The sequence below is a fragment of the Engraulis encrasicolus genome, chromosome 23, assembly GCF_034702125.1.
Source record: "Engraulis encrasicolus isolate BLACKSEA-1 chromosome 23, IST_EnEncr_1.0, whole genome shotgun sequence".
In the NCBI taxonomy this organism is placed as follows: domain Eukaryota; kingdom Metazoa; phylum Chordata; class Actinopteri; order Clupeiformes; family Engraulidae; genus Engraulis; species Engraulis encrasicolus.
The window spans coordinates 18982662-19002540 of NC_085879.1; the positions used below are offsets into that span (position 1 = coordinate 18982662).

General features: G+C 44.8%; 1 protein-coding gene across 11 annotated transcripts in view; it reads left to right on the plus strand.

Moving 5' to 3' along the window:
- Positions 1–19879, plus strand: part of map7d3 (MAP7 domain containing 3) — a 72353-nt gene that overhangs the window by 38894 nt on the left and 13580 nt on the right. For 8 of the 11 annotated variants that reach the window (XM_063190544.1, XM_063190549.1, XM_063190548.1 and 5 more), the window contains 3 exons: positions 2415–2554; positions 8165–8304; positions 16750–17012. In XM_063190544.1, the coding sequence (XP_063046614.1) occupies positions 2415–2554; positions 8165–8304; positions 16750–17012 (543 nt within the window). The remainder of the gene's footprint in view (positions 1–2414; positions 2555–8164; positions 8305–16749; positions 17013–19879) is intronic. The other 3 variants (XM_063190546.1, XM_063190551.1, XM_063190545.1) reach the window with 2 other exon arrangements.

Genomic DNA, 19879 nt, shown 5'->3' on the forward strand with positions numbered 1-19879 from the left:
AGAGAGGATACTTATCCCCTCTGCCCACATGCTGTGAAGGGCTGTACGTGTTCACCTGAGGAGCTCTGATGAACAAACCCATGTTCCAGAGCCTTCCACCTCGTGCCACCTAGCATCACCTGGCCAGGCTCATTGCCTAACCCATTTTAGCCCAAGCCCTTTTTGGGAAAGGGTGCCCTCTGCCTATTAGAATCCTAAATATCTCAGCCTCTGAAGCACATAAAAACATGAAGTAAGTTGCATTTAAATGCCAGGACCCTCATTTTGCATTAGAATGTGTTCAGTCAGCTCTAACATACCCACATTTTACTTTTGAAAAACCCTCAAATCTCAAGAGCCTGAATGCAGCATATGTGTCTCCAGGCTCATTGCTTAAGGAGCTCTGATTGCTCTTTGTATCTCCCTGTATCCCGTAAACTCAAAAGAAATGACTACTAAAAGTAACCTGGCTGCGACAGATTGAAACTTCAGTACATTGAACAGAATGTCCTTACAAACCCCACCCCTCGTGTTGGTAAGTCAGGCATTAAGTCGCACTCCTTCAGGTATAGTTGGCTTGCTCGTGTCACTCTTAGTGTAGATATAATCTTTCATAAGAGGCATGCTCAATCTGACTTGCGTAAGTGTGTACTAGTGTGTGTGATTACTATTGCGTCACTATTAATCACATGCGTTGCACGTGGGAAGCCTCATCATCCCATTGCATTGTCTCAGGATGACCCGCATCAAACCTCCTCGCTCCTCTCCCCGTGCAGGACATTACATAATGTCACAAGCCTGTGGGTCAAAGACGTGCAAAATGAAATTGTCATCAGTGTAACGGATACCTTCTGCTGACTGTAACTGTAAAAAACATGACTCTTTTATTTTACTTTTTTCCAGTGAATTCATGAAAGCCTCGGCTGTCATCCATTCACTTGAAACAATTTAAAAATCATCATTACACTGAATGTCAATGCCATTTTGCACATCTTTGACCCCTTGTTGTGAAGTGCTCAGGGCTAGCCTGAATAGCAGCCCTACTAGTATAGGTTCACATAGGGGGTGGAAGCTAACTTCACAACATCTGAACCAATGATCTTTTTGGAACTTTAAAAAAACATGAGCCCCAGCCCACTAAGTAATAAATCTAGCCAACTATTAACTAGCCAATTTTGACCACGTATAATATCATTTTACCTGCATATAGCTAGTGTGAGTGAAGTAAGCATGCTAGTATTGGTCCACGTTCCATGGCCCAGACTCCTGGTTCCACAGTGCTGCTGACCCCCCTGGTGACTTTTGGAACACCACACGTATGTGCGTGTTCAAACCAAATTGTACAGTCTATGTCTGAGGTATATACTCATCCAGAAACGCACAGCACCCCCTTGTTCCTGACCAAACATTAAAAACCTGCAGCTTTTCACTCATTTGGAAACATCAAAGTTGAAATGATAGCAGTTAACTAAAGCAAGTTCCTGTCATGTAAGTGTAAAAAGGGCTGTATGTGCTTATTATGTCTACTGTTGTTGTTGTTTGTTTACTTGTGTCTGTTAAATATGTGTGTTGGTGTGTTGTACCAGTTGCTGGTTTTGGGCTTGCCTGATGCTATGGTGTTTGTGTTTGCGGTGTGGTCTTGTTATGGTGTGTGCTGTGCTGTTCCGTGCAGTGTGTGTGTGGGTTTTGTTTTGCTCTTTTTGGAGGTGATGGGTATTATGGATGTGGGTCTGAGCTTGATTTTGAGCGGGGAACTGATCTGAACAATGCTACTGTAAACTGTTGTCTGAATGCTGCCCTGTGTCCCCAGCTGTTGCTGTGCCTCCTTTCTCCAGTCCCTGCCCCCTACCCAACCTAGCCCCCTTACTGTATGTGTATATACCTATTGCTATTGCACTGTGTGCTTCAAGTCTAGGCAGAAGGATGACTGCTGCACCTGTAGCCATCCCAGGACGCTAATGCGCTGCATTCTCTTGTTTTTGTGCTCTTGTCGTTCCCCATTTCTTTTTGTCTCTCTTTTTGCTCTTTCTGTATCTCCTTTTCCATCGTTCTCTGTATTTCTCTTTCTCTCTGTGTGTCTCTGTCTCGCTCTCTCTCTTTCTGCATTTCTCTCTCTCTCTCTCTCTCTCTCTCTCTCTCTCTCTCTCTCTCTCTCTCTCTCTCTCTCTCTCTCTCTCTCTCTCTCTCTCTCTCTCTTTCTCTCCTCTCCCCATTGCTGGGGTGCTGCATGCCTCGTCCATCCTCCCTCCCTCCTGGCTGACATGCCCCCCTTATTTGTTCTCCTTCATTGCTTGCAATGTCTTCCTCCTCCTCCTCGACGTACTCTTCCTCCTCTTCCTCCACCTGTGTGTCTTGTGTGTGTGTGTCCTCCTCTTCCTCTTCCTCCTCCTCCTGTCCTGTCCTGTCCTGTATGGTCTCGGTGTCCTGTGGTGCAGAGACTCACGTGCTGTGTCCCCGCTCAGCCTCCACCACGCCCCCAGTGGGCCGCAGCCCACCGGTACGCAGCCGTAGCAACGACCGCCGCAACGGCATGCCCACCTCTTCATCCGCCCATGCCGCCCTGGACTCCGGCACGGTAAGGAGACGCACACAAACCTCATCACACATACTCACACTCAAATTTGCCATATTGTCTTCTGCACCTGCCCAGGCTGCACTGAATGTTGGCACAGTGAGGACTGAGGAGACACACACATACGCCTATACATACATAATCGCGTCCTCATATTGTAAATATTTACACATGTAAAAAACATGTGACAAGTGTGCAAATCTGTTCAGTATTTATGGCATAGAATCTGTTTCAAAGTACTGAAACGGTAAGAAAACTGTACACAAATGTATGGAAGCATGACAAGTCCATTCACCCGTCTTATTTTGTTGTATTTTTAACCCTTTGTTCATTTTTGCCTTCTTTTTGTGGGTTAAAAACTCCAATGATCTTATCTGTTGGGAGGGAAAGCATGACGGTGCAAAACCCTGGCTCAGTATATTTATAGACCTGTATGATGGGTCAGATAATGATCAGTGGCCGTGGTTGTGGTTGTGGCTATAGCGGAGGGTGTGTCAGCTCTCCTGGAAGGAAGTGGCCCAGTGTAGTGGCACTATAGACATGCGCCACTGGCCATCGTTTGCATGTCAGACTCAGCACTCCATCAGATCTACTCTGCTGTCCTGGAGGACATTGAGAATGGGCTGTAGTACTTAAAATGTTTGTCATCATCCAGGTCTTTCTATAGACATTTTACCTCCTCTTTGGCTTTGAATATAAACGTAACCTGCTTCAGACTTGTATTATCTTCTATGGTTTTGAGGTGATGTCAAAACACTCTCCTCAAATGAAGGCCTTGGTGCCTACTTTGTTCAACTCTCCTAAAAGGAAACACCCTTGCCTACTGGCTACAGTATAGCTGAAACTTTTGTGATCCGGTTCTCTTCATAGACCCACACCCTTGTTGACTTTCAATATAAACTTGACTGCATAAGCCCTTAGGTCTCACAAGGAATCACTTGAATGGTTTTGAGTTAAGGCATCAGGCAAAATACTGCCATTGAATGAAGGTGCAGTCGCCTCTTTGTGTGTCAGCTCTCCTGGAAGGAAATGCCCCAGCCTCCTGGCACTATAGACACGCTCTACCGGACATCGTTTGCATGCCAGCACTCCATCAGATTCAGCTCTGCTCAGCTCTGCTTTGCCTTTCAAAGCAAGCCTCAGCCCTCTATCAGCCATGCCCATCTCTGATAGTGCCCTTTCTGCTGTTTGTGACACCAGTTACCACCAGCACTGGCAGAACTACAAAAGCCTTTTTTTTTTTACTTTGACACACTGCCATTTGTTAACATGTATGAGCAGTACTATGACTTTCAAGGCAATCTTCTTAAGCCACCTCACCTGATACTCTGCGCGTCACCTTTCAAAATTATGTCAGCCAGCCCCTACCCCATATCACTGATGGCAATCTTAACATGTGACATTAGTTAACAGTACTGACCTACATAAGAGGAAAGCAGTAACTGCTGTATTAATTTTTCAAAAGTGTGTTTGGACTAGACATGAACCTCACCACATCCCCTTTGCCTTGTGACTAAATGCCTTGCCTCTTATTAAAAAAGGTCATCACTTGGCATCACACTTGGTCTACAGAATGTTTAGCTAGGCAGCAGCATTGACTGCAGTTACATACGGACAGTTTTTCAGTTTCAAACGGAATATTCTCAGTATTCTGTTTTAATCATCTTCCGGAATACCCCATTGAGGTATGAGCAACAGTGTTGGGCAACCAGAATATTCCTGAAACACAGCCACATACGGAATGAATTAAGAGTTTACATGAGTCGTGCTTGAACTGAATACTGCCACTGTTCCATTTAAATCCAGATTATTCCCTGCATGCGCTCAATGTTGCCCATCCCTGAGAATAATGTAGGCTACTTCATATACACATTGGTGCACCAGTTGCCAGCTCTGTCTGGTGCCTACACTACTCATGATGGGAAGTGAAGGGATTTCATGTTGGGTGTTTGTGAATACTACAAAATATTGCTTACAAAGCTATTTATATTCATATTTGGATTACCCAGTATGATCATTTTAATTGATGAAGGTTTAAGGACAGAAAAAAAAGGTTTGCTTCTAACCAACAGCTGAACTCTGTCCAGGATATTGTGGCTGCCTGATTGCCTTGGTATTTGTTTGTCCATCCTTTGTTTAACAAAGCGTGATGGAGTGTGTGTGTGCCTTTGTGGCGGGGCATAATCAGCTCTGGTAGAACAGCAAACAGCAGCAGCACTGCTGGCTGCCTTGGTTACAGCTAATGACTAAAGCTACATTCTATGCACACAGCGCAGTTTAACTGATTTTTGAAGACTTTTCTTATTTTTTTTAAGTATATTTTTGAGCTTTGCGTGCCTTTATTATGGCAAAACAGTCGAGATATGAGAGGAAAGTAATGGGGAGAGAGAGATGGGGAAGGGCTGGTCAGCTGGGTCCCCATGCATATGGAAGTGCTCTGCACGGTGCGCCACTGCACCCCCCCTTGAAGCTATCAAACGTCATGTTTCAGGCCTGATACTGACTGGGCCGTTACAACCAGGAATTCTGTTTTTGTGTTGTATTCCAGAAATTGTTTGTTAAAAATGCTTCAAATATGATTAACGGCATAAAATGGAACCTCGGTGTCCATTCTAACGCAGTCATTGATCACAGCAGAACACTTACTGCACTAAGCTCAGCACAAACAGAGGGAGGGGGTCAGTGTAGATGAAATGAGACTCAGGAGGATAATGTGATGCATTTTAAAATGTGCAATTTTGAATGGAGGAGCCACAGGAGGAGACGGGGGGGATGGGGAGGGAAAGGGAGAAAGGATGCACAACAGACTCTTGGAAACAATAAGAGCTGCCCTGCCCGCACTGTACCCCGGAGACAATTGGCGAGTGGCACGCACGGATGAATGGATGGGTTTGGATGGAGAAAGAGAGAGAAAAGGAGAGAAAGACAGACAGATCGGGTAAGGGAAGAGAGCAGAGAGGGAGACAACTCTTAAAGCTGCCCTGCCTGCATTTGTGGACAGAGAAAAGGAACCCACGGCAGGCGTTTCTGACCTACAATTGTCATATAGTTGTGTGAACAATAACACAGTGAAGAATACATATACTGTAGGTTGATACCTGTGTACCTTCTTGGTTGGAGGGAGAAAAAGATTTGGTCAAAAAAGGTATTTTGAAGTCTAAGCCCAGCTTTTGGCTAACCTTTTCACACAGCTGAGCACAGAGTGAGAAAGAGGGTAGGTGCAGGTCAAATGTGACCAGGTAGGAAAATGTGAAGCATTTCCAAATGTGCCATTTGACTGGAGGAGGTGAAGGAGGAGGGGAGGGGAGGGGAGGCGTTTGAAGAGGATGCTTCTCCACAGAGCATAGTTGTGGAGACTGTAAGAGCTGCCCTGCCTGCACTGTACCATGGAGACAATCAGCGAGTGGTACGCACGGATGCTGGCTAGCCAGGAGAGAGAGAAGTGGAGAGAGCAAGACACAGAACAAGAGAGGGAGGTGGAGAGAGAAAGAATGGGAGACAATACTTAGAGCTGCCCTGCCCTCACTCTAGAAAAGAGACCAGGAGCCACTGGCTGGCATTTCTGAATTACTGTACAAAAGCAAAGTATTAACTGACTTAACATTGAGACTGGCGAGAATGCCGTCAGAGTTTGCATAATGCCTATACCTGGTGTGGGTATAATGGTGCTGACTCATTTGTATGCTTTCCTGTTTGGAACAAGACAATTCTTTGGTCTTGGGTTGTTTTAAAGTACAATTTCCTGTTGAAGCTCCGAACCCATGTGTACTCTACATTTTGTTACTGCCCATGGCTTCAGGACAGCGTGGTTACCGTAGTTCTCAGGGGAACAAGATAGACCTGTGATGCAGCTAGTGTGAAACCACAGGCAGATACAGGAGGGAGATGTGGGAGTCTGAATACAACTCTCTCTGTTTTAATACACCTTGTGGTCTGTCTGTGCTGACTTGAGGGGTTCATTTGCTGATCTACATTTGATTTGATTTATTTGACCTACACATGAATATGTTTTTTAAATACAGAGGGCTCTGGAAATGAGAGTTCCCAGCCTGGTGGGTGATTCATAAGAGAAAGCACAGTACAACGTAGTGCTAGTGTATTACTAGTGCCCCAGTGGCCACTTGCGAGTCATGACACGGCAGTCAGAACGCCTTAAAAGTTTGCCTGCGATTTCCACTGGTGACACGATGATCACATGCTTGAGCGCACCTACTGCTATGCCCTCGGGCAAAACGTCTGAAGCTGTAGATGCTGCGCTGTTGCCTTGTCTGGCCTTGCCTTGCCAGCAGCACATAAAGCTGATCTAGCAGCACAACTTTCACATTCTGTGTAGTGAGTGAAATGTTAAAAACACTTAAAATGAATAACGTATCACAATCAAATTATGAGGAATAAACGGAAGTGCATGTTCAAGGACATTTCATACAGTAGTGATGGTGAGGAGAAGCTTACCGCTGATCATTTTTTTTCTCCGGCCTATTACAGCAGTATAAGCAGAGAGTCTCTCTGTTATAAGGCCTCCAGTAATTCGTGGAGGTTAGAAAGTGGTCTTTCAGGAATTTTTGAGCGCACATAAAAGCATCACCACTTTACACTTTTGGCAAGTATCCTAATGGTGTTCCTCAGCTCTGCCACCGCATCACTTTATAGCTCCACTAGAGGTGTAAATCTATTGAGGCTGCCTGCCTGGGACCTCCCCAGTCCAGTCGCTAGTGGCAATAAGGGCACTTAAATGTAACATAAGCTTCTGAATACAGGTTTGTAAAGTGAAAGAACATTGCCGTGTTCTTTAGCGCTCTTTGGTCTGACATGAATGGGCATAAAAAAAAAATGAAAATGGTGCCGAACTGTCACAAATTCTTTCACATTCTTTCATCTGACATGACTCTGATCTGGTAAACCTAACACGACATGCACATACCATAAGATTTAATCTTAGCATGAAATCATGTAGACCCAGGTCCATGGCTAAACTGTGACTTCAGAAGTGATGCAGTAGTGCGATGGGGGTTTCTGTCCCAGCTGTCTTTGCTGCTGTCGTGTTTTAGTCTTCCATGGTTATTTGCTATCCTTACAGCTGCAGATCCATAACTTCAGAATGGATGTCACAGTGATTTCTGTATGCTGTCCCTCATTATTTTCTCATGTTTCTCCCCTGTGTCTCACGGCTCTTTCTGTGTGTTTCTCTCTCTCTCTCTCTCTCTCTCTCTCTCTCTCTCTCTCTCTCTCTCTCTCTCTCTCTCTCTCTCTCTCTCTCTCTCTCTCTCTCTCTCTCTCTCTCTCTCCCTCTCTCTCTCATATGTCTGTTCTCATATTTCTCCCCTCTGTCTCATGTCTCTCTCTCGCGCTCTCTCTCTCTCTCTCGCGCTCTCTCTCGCGCTCTCTCTCTCTCTCTCGTGCTCTCTCTCTCCCTCTCTCTCTCTATCTCTCCCTCTCTCTCTCTATCTCTCCCTCTCTCTCTATCTCTCCCTCTCTCTCTCTCTCTCTCTCTCTCTTTCTCCCGTTCTCATATTTCTCCCCTGTGTCTCACCTCTGTCTCGGTCTCTCTCCCATTCTAATGTTTCTCTGTTCTCCCTCCTCTCTCCCCTGTGTGTCACCTCTGTCCCCTGTCAGCAGAAGTCTGAGAAGCGCTTCACATCTCCAGGAGGGACCCGTCCCGCCTCCCCCTCGACCCTCGCCAGCCGCCACCGTTCCCCCTCCCCCGCACCCCTCAACAGCACCACCAACAAGAGAGCCCCCTCTCCAGGCATCAAGTAAGATGAACACAGCGCACACACACACACACACACACACACACACACACACACACACACACACACACACACACACACACACACACCAGCACCAACAAGAGAGCCTCCTCTCCATGCATCAAGTAAGATGCACGCACGCACGCACGCACGCACACACACACACACACACACACACACACACCAGCACCAACAAGAGAGCCTCCTCTCCATGCATCAAGTAAGATGAACACACGTACACTAACAAGATGAACACGCTGTACATTACATATTCATTAAATTGCTCTCTTTTGTCCATAGCAACTTAGGACATATAGAAGGACATATGAACATTATGAAGGGAGGGGATTCTCAAGGTTTTTGAAGATTGGAAGAGAGGGCCCTTGTCTTGTAGCCGCTGGCAGCTATTCAACCAGCTACCATTCACACCCACTAACAACTCTACTGGACAACACAGACACAGTTTCAACCCACACATACACACATCTTGGCACCTGTGGGTAATGTTGAAGTTTACCGTCTTGGTCTCTACTTCTTGCATGTTCAAAATCCGAGTCAAAGGAATCAAAAACTCCAAAAGCCAAATTAATCTATTTATTTTCTAAAATTACCAAATAACAAAATGACCACCACTGGTAATATCCAGAATACCAGCAATGGCCCATACACAGTAAACACTACAGCTTTCCAGAACTGCAGAGTCTACTACATAAAAATGACAGTTACAACGAAAGCATTACGGAACGTTCCGGAGATCCTAACCTTCTCTCGCCCTGACCGATAACAAAAATTAGGACCTACTGAATATCCCCTATCTGTTGGTATTTATGGTTTGTGGGTGTATGGGTGTGGTTATGTGTAAGCAATTACGTGATTTGTTAGTTAACCCAGAATATGCCTAATCTGTGTCGATTGTAAGATGCTGTCTTCATTTCCGGGTGGGCCTTGATTTCATCACTCTAGGTCTTCATGACCTCATCTGTGGACTTCCTGAGTTCTGTAATTTTAATCAAGCAATACACATACAACAGCACATTCTTTTGACATATTTGAGGATCCTTGGCTCTGAAAAGATTGAAATCCAATGTTAGTCGTTTGCCCATTGTCACCTACTCCTGGCCTCCTAAAAAGGATTAAGTCAAATAGTTTCGCTTCTGAGTGACATCACTGTATCCTGTGTAGAAAGAATGATACGTCAAGGAGTTTGGTATGGACTTCAGACTTATTCAGAAAATAAGCAATCAGTTAATCAAACATCACATGACAGCTTTCAGCTTGTCTTACAACAATGTTTGATGACCTCTGTAGGCTCCCCTAAAAAGAATGGGCAATTACTCAATATCATCATCTCATGATTGTCACATGGGGTCATTGGGCCTACTCAATGGTTTGAGTGCCCACCAACAAGACACATTTATTTTAATGTTTAACCAAATATTGTAGAATTTCCTGCAAACACAAATGAATACCCGAACAACTTGCTGTAAGACAATGCATTATATTTCAGGACCTCAGAATCTAGCCTATTTTCCAACAGTCCCTTTCGTGAGGTCATAAATAATATGACCTCATCAAATTTGTTAGACCTCAGTGTTAGACTCTGTAACCAACATGACCACATAGCTTTCCTTGGTCAACTTCTCTTGTCCATTTCTGGAACCTAAGTTGCTCGCCTCAGAAACCTAGTGCAAAGAGAATACCACATCATCTGCTCATCACCCAATTTGTCATTGCACCAAGACATTATATTAATGTGGAAACCACAGTGAGTTCCATTGCCGAAGGCTGTGGAAAAATGTAAAGGGTTAGAAATACAAACAAATGAAAACAAATATGTAAAAGACAAATTAAATAATTCATAATAACAATAATAATTATAAAAATCCTCCACTGCTTATCCTCCTGCTATAACAAAACCTAAAATTGAAATTTCTCCATTCAATACCACCCATTTCCGCAACATTGGGACCCCCTTTTCCACTACCAGTTCCTTGAGGTGTTATACGGCAGTTTCTTATTGTTAGGCTACGTTGAATGGTGGCGTCTCCTGTAGGATCCCGTTTCATTATAAAGCATCATCAAATACCACAATGTAAAAGGAAACATGTTAGCGTTAGTAGGGTTAGTATTAGTGGTGTTAGTGATAGTAGTGCCCCGCATGCATTAAGCTGCAGGCTTATGCCTTTCCCCATTCTTTGCGCTTCCGCAAGCTTGTTTCAATGTAACCCTGTGCGCCTTTCCCTCAAGGTGAATATTGTGTGTAATTCGCTCAACTCGGTTCGGTTTACTGCGCTCAATAGCTTTTGGAAGGAGCCAATTTCAATTCCTCGTCTCCTGTCTCGTTGGTTCCTCTTCCATCTGCAACCTGTGTGGAGAAATCTGACATCAAAGTAATTAGTTTATCGTAATATGGTTTACATTGCAACGTGCGAAATCTTCATGTTCGAACCTAGCGTTGGTCCAGGGCTTACTGTTTGCCTAGTTTCTTACTGACCTCAGCACCATGAGTCAGAGTGTTGACCCAGCTCATAATTGTATGTAGGCCTATACCAACCTTACCAATTTGCTCTTGGGCGTTTGGTCCAAATCCTTATGGGTATGCGTTCCACAATCCACCAATGTGTCCAAGTTCATTGCAACAGTGTTTTTTTTTTCTTTTTCTTTCAAACCACAGACCTTCTGCCAAAGTTATTTTACCAGCCCGGAGACAACGGTCTCCCATTCATGTCCTCTACCAACCATCAGTGTTTTGGCCGCACGGCCCCCAACCAGTCCATCAGTTATTTCCAAATGGTCACTCGCATCAACGTCTTTTCCGAAGACGCCCTTTCGTGCTCTCTCCAAATCCTTTCCATATCGAACGTTCGCTGTGGAAAAAAAATCCTTGATTTCCGATCTCCTTGTGAGAAGCTTGCACTGCTGCCAAACGTTCTTTACCTTTTCCATAGTGAACCCCTGTAAAACCATGGCCTTGTTACCTCATTGCCGCATAAACCGCTTTCAATCTTTACCAACACCCAACACTCAACAATGTGTTTTTCAAACAACCTTTGTTATCTGTCGTTATTTCCTAGGCTATGTATGTGATGTGTGGTGTACTGCAGTCTTTTCTCAAATCTCGTCTGTCTTAAGTCGAGTCCAGTGTCACGGTCGCACATGTAGGCCTAATATGCCTATCTCCCCCTTCCTTCTGAAATAACACGCCGTGTTGTTTCAGAAGAACCCACAACAATTGTGTAACCAGGTACACCGCGCAGTTAATGTCTGAACGGTAAGCGTAAAAAATCTTAATAATTAAAAAATAAAAACCTCAAAATATCCATAGGTCTAAAGAGTAGGCCTATTCCTGTTGTGACAAACAGAACAAACAATAAAAAATCATCAGTCAAATCAATGTACAGAGAGTATTGGGAAGGCCATCGTGTTTTTAGCTAATTATGTTTGTTCAGTCAGTATTGTGTACTCTTATACAAACTTTCGCGTGGTGTTGGGTAGACTATGTGTAATGCAATGTGTATAATTCAACCCCAGCAGCCACCCCTTCTTGCCCAATGTAGATGTAGGGTAAACAGTCCCACTGATTCCCAATAACTGTCTTAAACACGCCTGTGCGTATGTTTTCATCTTAATCAATGTTACGTGGTAGGGGTCAGAAAAAAGGGATATGGGTGTATAAATGGCACCCAAGGGCGTCACTTCTGGTGTGAGTTAAGCAGTAGTGTTATACCGAACAAACTTGTCATAGTCTTTCAATTTCTCATAGGCCAGAAGGGGTCCCCCAACCCTTCTCCTTTGTGAGCTCTAGGTCCCAATCCCGTTTGCGTATTGTCCATGGGATAGGCTTGCTCCGGCTCCAGTGTGCGCTTGGTGTGCTTGTGCTTGTTTTTTCTCTGGTTTCAGCTTTGAAGTAGGTGCAGTGCCCTCCGTGTTGTGTAGGCATTCCACTGGCAGTCTCTCACTCAGAGCCCGGTCCCACTATAAGCAAAACACCCCCATACATGACCCTACCTTGGGCATCGCTACTCCCTGTTCCCCGTCCTCTGAATCCCACCACGTTGTCCCTAACCCCTTAATGAAATTGGACCAACTTCAGGCTTGGATGAAGAATGTGTGACTGCTGTGTTGTAACATGAGTTGTATCAATTGTGTTTCGATTCCGTCGCTCTTTTGGACTCAGCTAATTGCAACTTAACTAGTTGTGCATGTGCTGTATCAGTGCTTAGTTTCTCTTCCTCGCGTTTTGCACTATATTGTTTCATGTGGTGCTTGAGATGGCGTTCCCAGTATTCTGTAGTACTATAGGCCTAGGGCAAATTTGGATCATTTAACATCGTTTCTCGTACCGGCTTTGGGATTGCTTCTAGAATGGCCATTCTGAACATAGCAGTTTGCAGCTTGTCAGAGCTTGGATGGTTTCCGGCTATGTCTGTCCAAAATTCCTTACTTTTTGCTCCATCGGGCAATGGGTGACGTTTACGCATTGCAGTGCCTATGTCAGCTGCGTATAACGCAAATGGGTATGAATCTGGCAAAAGGTTCGTTCTTGCTTCTGTTTCCACTATCTGTCATTCCCACGCGCTTGTTTGTTTACACAACAGTGCGCGCCAATCGCCAATCGCGTTATCTTTTGTGACATATAGCCTAGCTTTCATCAATTTGGACAACCACGGTGCACCCCTTTCGACGGGTGAAGGTATTTTTTCCAGGATCGAATTCATGTCAGGAAAACTAAACGGCTTAGGCCTATAGCCTATTCATCCACTCTGTTCTTTTTCTCCACCGGATATATTCCAACTGTCTTGGTTGGGCCTTTACGTGAAAAAAAATATCCTTCTCATGTTCGTATTCCAAACAAACACACACACAAACAAACAACTGGCCAGTAGTCACACATTCTTCAGACACATATAGGGCCCATTGACATTCAATGGCAGACAAACACAGACCACCTATGTAGTCTACATGTTAGTAAACACAAAGTGCGTATCCTGTGACATTAATTGCTCACAGATTAAACAGATTCCATCTCTTTGTTTCTCCAATGAATGGCCAAGCAACGCTCTCAATATCTCCTCCCACTGTTCCGAAACAGTGTTCCACCTCATTTTATCCTTCTCTCGTAATTCTGACTCCAAATTCAATACATTTCCTCCGTACATCCTGCCTTCAGCAGAATGACCACTCATTTCGTACTCGCTAGTACGTTACTCACTTCTCGTAATTCTGACTCCAAATTTAATACATTCCCTCCGTACATCCTGCCTTCAGCAGAATGACCGCTCATTTCGTACTCGCTAGTACGTTACTCCCTTCTCAAACACTCGCGCAAACACGCTCTCACATACACACGGGTACCCGGTCCACACACTAAGGTTCACAGCTCAGTCCTGATACCAATAATTACCAGAGTGAAACCTAACCAAAAGAAAACAAATCAAAACAATACAATAATAGGCCTATTCGTTGAACTCCAAGCTCAACAGCGCGCGGATCTCCCTGATGCGTATCAGTAACTACTTTGGGAGGGTCCCAGACCCTCCAGAGGTCCCAGACCTCTCCGATCCAGATCTCACTTCCTTCCTGATGAACCCCAGGTTCTCCTCCAGTTGAGATTACTCGACCCCTTCTTTTTTACCGGATTGAGGAAGCCTCGATGACCGCTATTACCAAATTTACCTTTCAGATATTTAATCTTCAAGGGGGAAACACCGAACTGCCCTCTGACTTCCGATAAAAGCCCCTCACTCTCAACTCGACCAAATTCACAACTGACGACCATCTGGACCGCAAAAAGTTCCGTTCACATTCAACCGTTCTTTCAGGGCAGATATTTCAACAACCTTCTGTCTAACCTCCAAGGTTCTTGTCTAGTTGAGATTCGCAGATCCCAGATCTCTTCGATTTTTAACAGATGGGGAAACCTTGATGTCCGCAATTACTTGTTACATAGTTAGATGGGCTATTTCGAACCCAATCCTCCCACGGGGAAGCACCAAACTCCTCTATTACTGTACACCTGATAAAGCCCTCATTCCCAACTTAGACTATGTGCAAACCACAACATGTAATACAGTCAAAGACAATACCAAACAAACAAATAGGCCTAATGATGCTTTCGCTGTCGCCGTCAAATACAAGGAGGCATATGCAACAGAGTAGCAACACACAATTTGGAATAGCCAATCGCAGAATTTGATTTAACTGGTTTCTGCTTACCTGGTTGTGTGGCCACGATTTCGTTGTTGTCACCCGACTGCGATATCCTCCAGGAAAGAAAAAATGTAAATCCTATTGTGAAAAGTAAAAATGTTCTTCAAAAGAAAAAATATATTTTAATTCCTTTTGCTCGAATCACAGAGGACGGTCACCATGTTGTTGAAGTTTACCGTCTTGGTCTCTACTTCTTGCATGTTCAAAATCCGAGTCAAAGGAATCAAAAACTCCAAAAGCCAAATTAATCTATTTATTTTCTAAAATTACCAAATAACAAAATGACCACCACTGGTAATATCCAGAATACCAGCAATGGCCCATACACAGTAAACACTACAGCTTTCCAGAACTGCAGAGTCTACTACATAAAAATGACAGTTACAACGAAAGCATTACGGAACGTTCCGGAGATCCTAACCTTCTCTCGCCCTGACCGATAACAAAAATTAGGACCTACTGAATATCCCCTATCTGTTGGTATTTATGGTTTGTGGGTGTATGGGTGTGGTTATGTGTAAGCAATTACGTGATTTGTTAGTTAACCCAGAATATGCCTAATCTGTGTCGATTGTAAGATGCTGTCTTCATTTCCGGGTGGGCCTTGATTTCATCACTCTAGGTCTTCATGACCTCATCTGTGGACTTCCTGAGTTCTGTAATTTTAATCAAGCAATACACATACAACAGCACATTCTTTTGACATATTTGAGGATCCTTGGCTCTGAAAAGATTGAAATCCAATGTTAGTCGTTTGCCCATTGTCACCTACTCCTGGCCTCCTAAAAAGGATTAAGTCAAATAGTTTCGCTTCTGAGTGACATCACTGTATCCTGTGTAGAAAGAATGATACGTCAAGGAGTTTGGTATGGACTTCAGACTTATTCAGAAAATAAGCAATCAGTTAATCAAACATCACATGACAGCTTTCAGCTTGTCTTACAACAATGTTTGATGACCTCTGTAGGCTCCCCTAAAAAGAATGGGCAATTACTCAATATCATCATCTCATGATTGTCACATGGGGTCATTGGGCCTACTCAATGGTTTGAGTGCCCACCAACAAGACACATTTATTTTAATGTTTAACCAAATATTGTAGAATTTCCTGCAAACACAAATGAATACCCGAACAACTTGCTGTAAGACAATGCATTATATTTCAGGACCTCAGAATCTAGCCTATTTTCCAACAGAAAGTACAAACAGGAACAGTGATACCAGTTCTTCCACATCAGCTTTAATCAAAACATCCAAATTGAAAGTAAAGTAGTCATGAGACTGACGTTCGAGAGTTCACTCTTGTTTTGCAGTTAGGATATAAATTAAGATATAAATCCAAAGGAACACAACATCGTAACAGGACATGAAAGGTACAAGCGTTGTCCATTGTTCACTCGCAGATAAGCAGGGGCATTGTGTGTGTCTGTGTGTCTGTGTCTGTGTCTGCGTGTGTACATCACTTTGTGAGTGTGTGCGTGTGCGCATGATACAAATGCATTGCATAAGTTCCCCTCTGAGGTAGAGCACAGAGCCAGTCATCACATGTGGCAGTCTTGTGGATGACACAGGGAAGGATGGATTGTCACAAGCATGTTCAGTACCGTGTGTGTACAGTACAGTACACTACAGTACATTATATAGCAGGACCATTTGTCAGTCACAGTGTTTGTTTCTTGTGTGTGTGTGCGTGTGCGTGCGCGTGTTTGTGATACGGCAGGGTAGATTTGTGTGTGTGTTTGCGCGCTTTTGTGAGTGTGTGTGTTTCTCCCTGTCGTGTCCTTATATAAGGCCTACTCCTTCTTTACGCTCCTTTGTGTGGCCAAGACATGATGGCAGCGTATTACATTGCAGTATCTCCTGACGCACCAGGGCAGGCAGGGTTTCCACATCCTCCTTCAGTGATCTCACTGTGTGTGTGTGTGTGTGTGTGTGTGTGTGTGTGTGTGTGTGTGTGTGTGTGTGTGTGTGTGTGTGTGTGTGTGTGTGTGTGTGTGTGTGTGTGTGTGTGTGTGCACTCGTGTGTGTGTGTGTGTGTGTGTGTGTGTGTGTGTGTGTGTGTGTGTGTGTGTGACGGATTAAATTACGCTGTGTGTACATTCTTGCGTGTGTGTGTGCATTTGCATGCATTCATTCATGACTGTGGGTGTGTGTGCGTGTCGTGATTTTGTTTTTCTACTCTCCTGATTCTCTCTCTCTGTCTCCTGTTTCCCCCCACCTCCCTTGTCCTCTTTACAGGAGTCCCCGCAACCGCCCGCCGTCCCCCTCGGGCGTGAACCGTAACCGCCCCCCATCCCCGGTCTCCTCCTCCTCCCCGTCCCCCCAGCCCCAGACCACCTCCAAGCCGCCGCCCATCCAGAAGCCGGCGCTGACCCCCACGGGGCCCCCCACCCTGCGCAAGAGCACCTCCAAGCCCAAGGACATGTCCCCCATGCAGCCCATGATGCCCCTGCCCTCCCCCGACCCCTCCGGCGGACAGACCTCCAAGACTTCCAAAGACGGTGAGCTGCTCATGAGACATCATACATAATTAATTGGGGCCCACTTGGAGAAGAGGCAACAACCTCAATGTGACTACCCTAGTAGAAAAAGGAGAAATAAAATAGATGAATGAATTCATTTATCATGAATTCTTGATGTTCCAACCTGAAAATGCATATGGAAAAGCACTGCTTTCACAGAAAACATATTAGGTGGTGGAGACCCCGCTTTCCTGTACAGGAGGTCTTGGGCTTTCTTCTCACTGTTGTCCTCTTGTTCCAAAGAGCACCTTTGTACTGACATCAAGAATACTGCAGCCCTCTGACTCCTTAAGATCTCAGTCTTGGGAGTCAGCGTTTGTTTTTGACATTTTTGAATCTGTATGGTATACAGCAGATTTGATCTCAGCATTCTGTGTATCCTAATAATAGTTGTGTCCCCTAAAGTGGAGAGACCAGCTCCCCCACTAAGACCAAAGATGAGCTTTAGCTTAGCAGGACAAGTTCAGAAACCATAGATGTGAATTTCCCAGCATGCAAATCTGTAAGACACTATGTAGTGCTTCTTTAGTATTCTGTTCTGGAACACTCTAATGACTCTTCCAAAAATGCCAAAAATGAACCTTCAGGATCTTAATTAAGCACATTCCAGAAATCCTGGCTAGTCCATTTTCACCGTAGACAGGATGGAAGGAAGCAGACTCTGACTCTGCTGAGCTCTCCAGTGCTATTTGCAGAGACATAGGTAAGAGAATCGCCCCTATGGGACAAGACAAGATTATTGACAGAAACCCAGCACCGTCATGCAGCAAGAACAGCATCTGACCAGCAAGGCCCCAAGGTCATTATAGACACACACACACACACACACACACACACACACACACACACACACACACACACACACACACACACACACACACACACACACACACACACACACACACCCCACACACACACAGCACACCTTTACAGTCAAGCTAACTAACACACACACACACACACACACACACACACACACACACACACACACACACACACACACATTCACACACACACACTGCACACCTTTACAGTCAAGCTAAGTAATGCGCGCGCATGCACACACACACCGTGCACCTTTACAGTCAAGCTAAGTAACAGACACGCGCGCGCGCATGCACACACACACCGTGCACCTTTACAGTCAAGCTAAGTAACAGACACGCGCGCGCGCGCATGCACACACACACCGTGCACCTTTACAGTCAAGCTAAGTAACAGACATGCGCGCGCGCATGCACACACACACCGTGCACCTTTACAGTCAAGCTAACAAAATGCTCTCATTTGTGAGCAGTGAGCTGCTTTGCCTGCAGTGCACTCAAATGTTGACCCCACCTCGTCTTCAATTGCCAGGTTGCAGCAGTGTGGCGCACCTTGTAATCTATTAGTAATGAGTGGAGAGACAGGGGAGGAGAGGGGAGGGGAGGGGAGGGGAGGGGAGGGGAGTCTCCCAGCTCCATCTCTCCATCTTGGCTACACTCCATTATCCAAACTCCCATCCTCCACTTCTGCCTATAGACTCACTCCTCTCTGACGCTGGAGAAAACAATGATATTTCCCCGGTGTCGGCCTTGGCACAACAACTTTTGGTTGACATTTCTTCATTCAATATCTCGATTGCAAATCAATGAGAAAATGACATTTGTATTGCGCTTGTGCAAGATATTGAATTAAACGGACGTCTAACAGTGTCATCACGAGGCCACAAGCACAAGAGAGGACTGGAGGCTGGATAATGGCATGTGTACCCTGTGGCTTACTGGTTCACATGTCGAATGTTATTGTGACTCTCCAGCCCCCTCTGCTGGTAGAACGAAGGCTCAGCACTCAAGCAAAGGGTGGATGCCGGAGTTTGCATGGTTAAAAGTTCAGCTCAGAGACATTTCATTGTGCCTGAAATCAAGTGTGGGAATGCAGGCCATGGAATAGGATGTCATAGGGTCTTGAGAAAAAAAAAACCCTTTGATATACATTACATTACATTACATTGCATTTGGCAGATGCTTTATAACCAAAGCGACTTTCAAAAGAGGACATAATCAAGCCAACATCACAAGCAAATACAAAGTGCACAGGAAATATACAGAACAACAAGTGCAGTTGCAAAGAGGGGTTAGTTTTTTTTTTTTTTTAATTAATACAATTATACAATAAACAATTATGTACTGATGCCTGTCCAGCAGTTTGGGAGTTAAATGCAAGTGAAGCCCTGAATCTGTTTTGAAGTTTGTCGTAGCGCAATGCAGACTTTGGGCAATACAGACTTTGGGATGTGTGCAGTAGCATGTCCTCCTCGTGGGTGAAACTTGATAGCCGTGAGAGAAACCTGTCACATTGACGCCCCTCTCTTTGTTGTTAAGGAATGTAAAGCATTAGCTTGAATGGACAGGTCTTACACGCAGGGATCACCTGGGATCCATTCTGATGTGTTATTCTCACTGAGGCCTCCGGTAAGAGATCACATCAATAAAATAAGTGCGGGCAATTTATTACATGTCTGAAGACTCTCTTTCATCCTCGTCATCTTAGTTGTAAGCAACTGGATCTTATTTACCTCTTTGATTCCAAGCTCCAAAAAGGAGTTGCTTACAAGTAAACTCTTATGACTACGGTTTATGACGCAAACGAATGTTTGGCTCACAGAGCAAGCAACCATGGCCCATTTATTTCAGCCTGTTTGAGGTCTTTGAAGCAGCAGGAAGTAACCAGAACCAGTGTCCGCCACTGGCACATCTGTCTGCCACATGTCCTCCTAGTCAGTAAACCAGTGCCACATGCAGCCATGCGAAACACCACCAGGAGAAGCCTCCAAAGCACTGTAGGGGGTACATGTGGCCATGGTT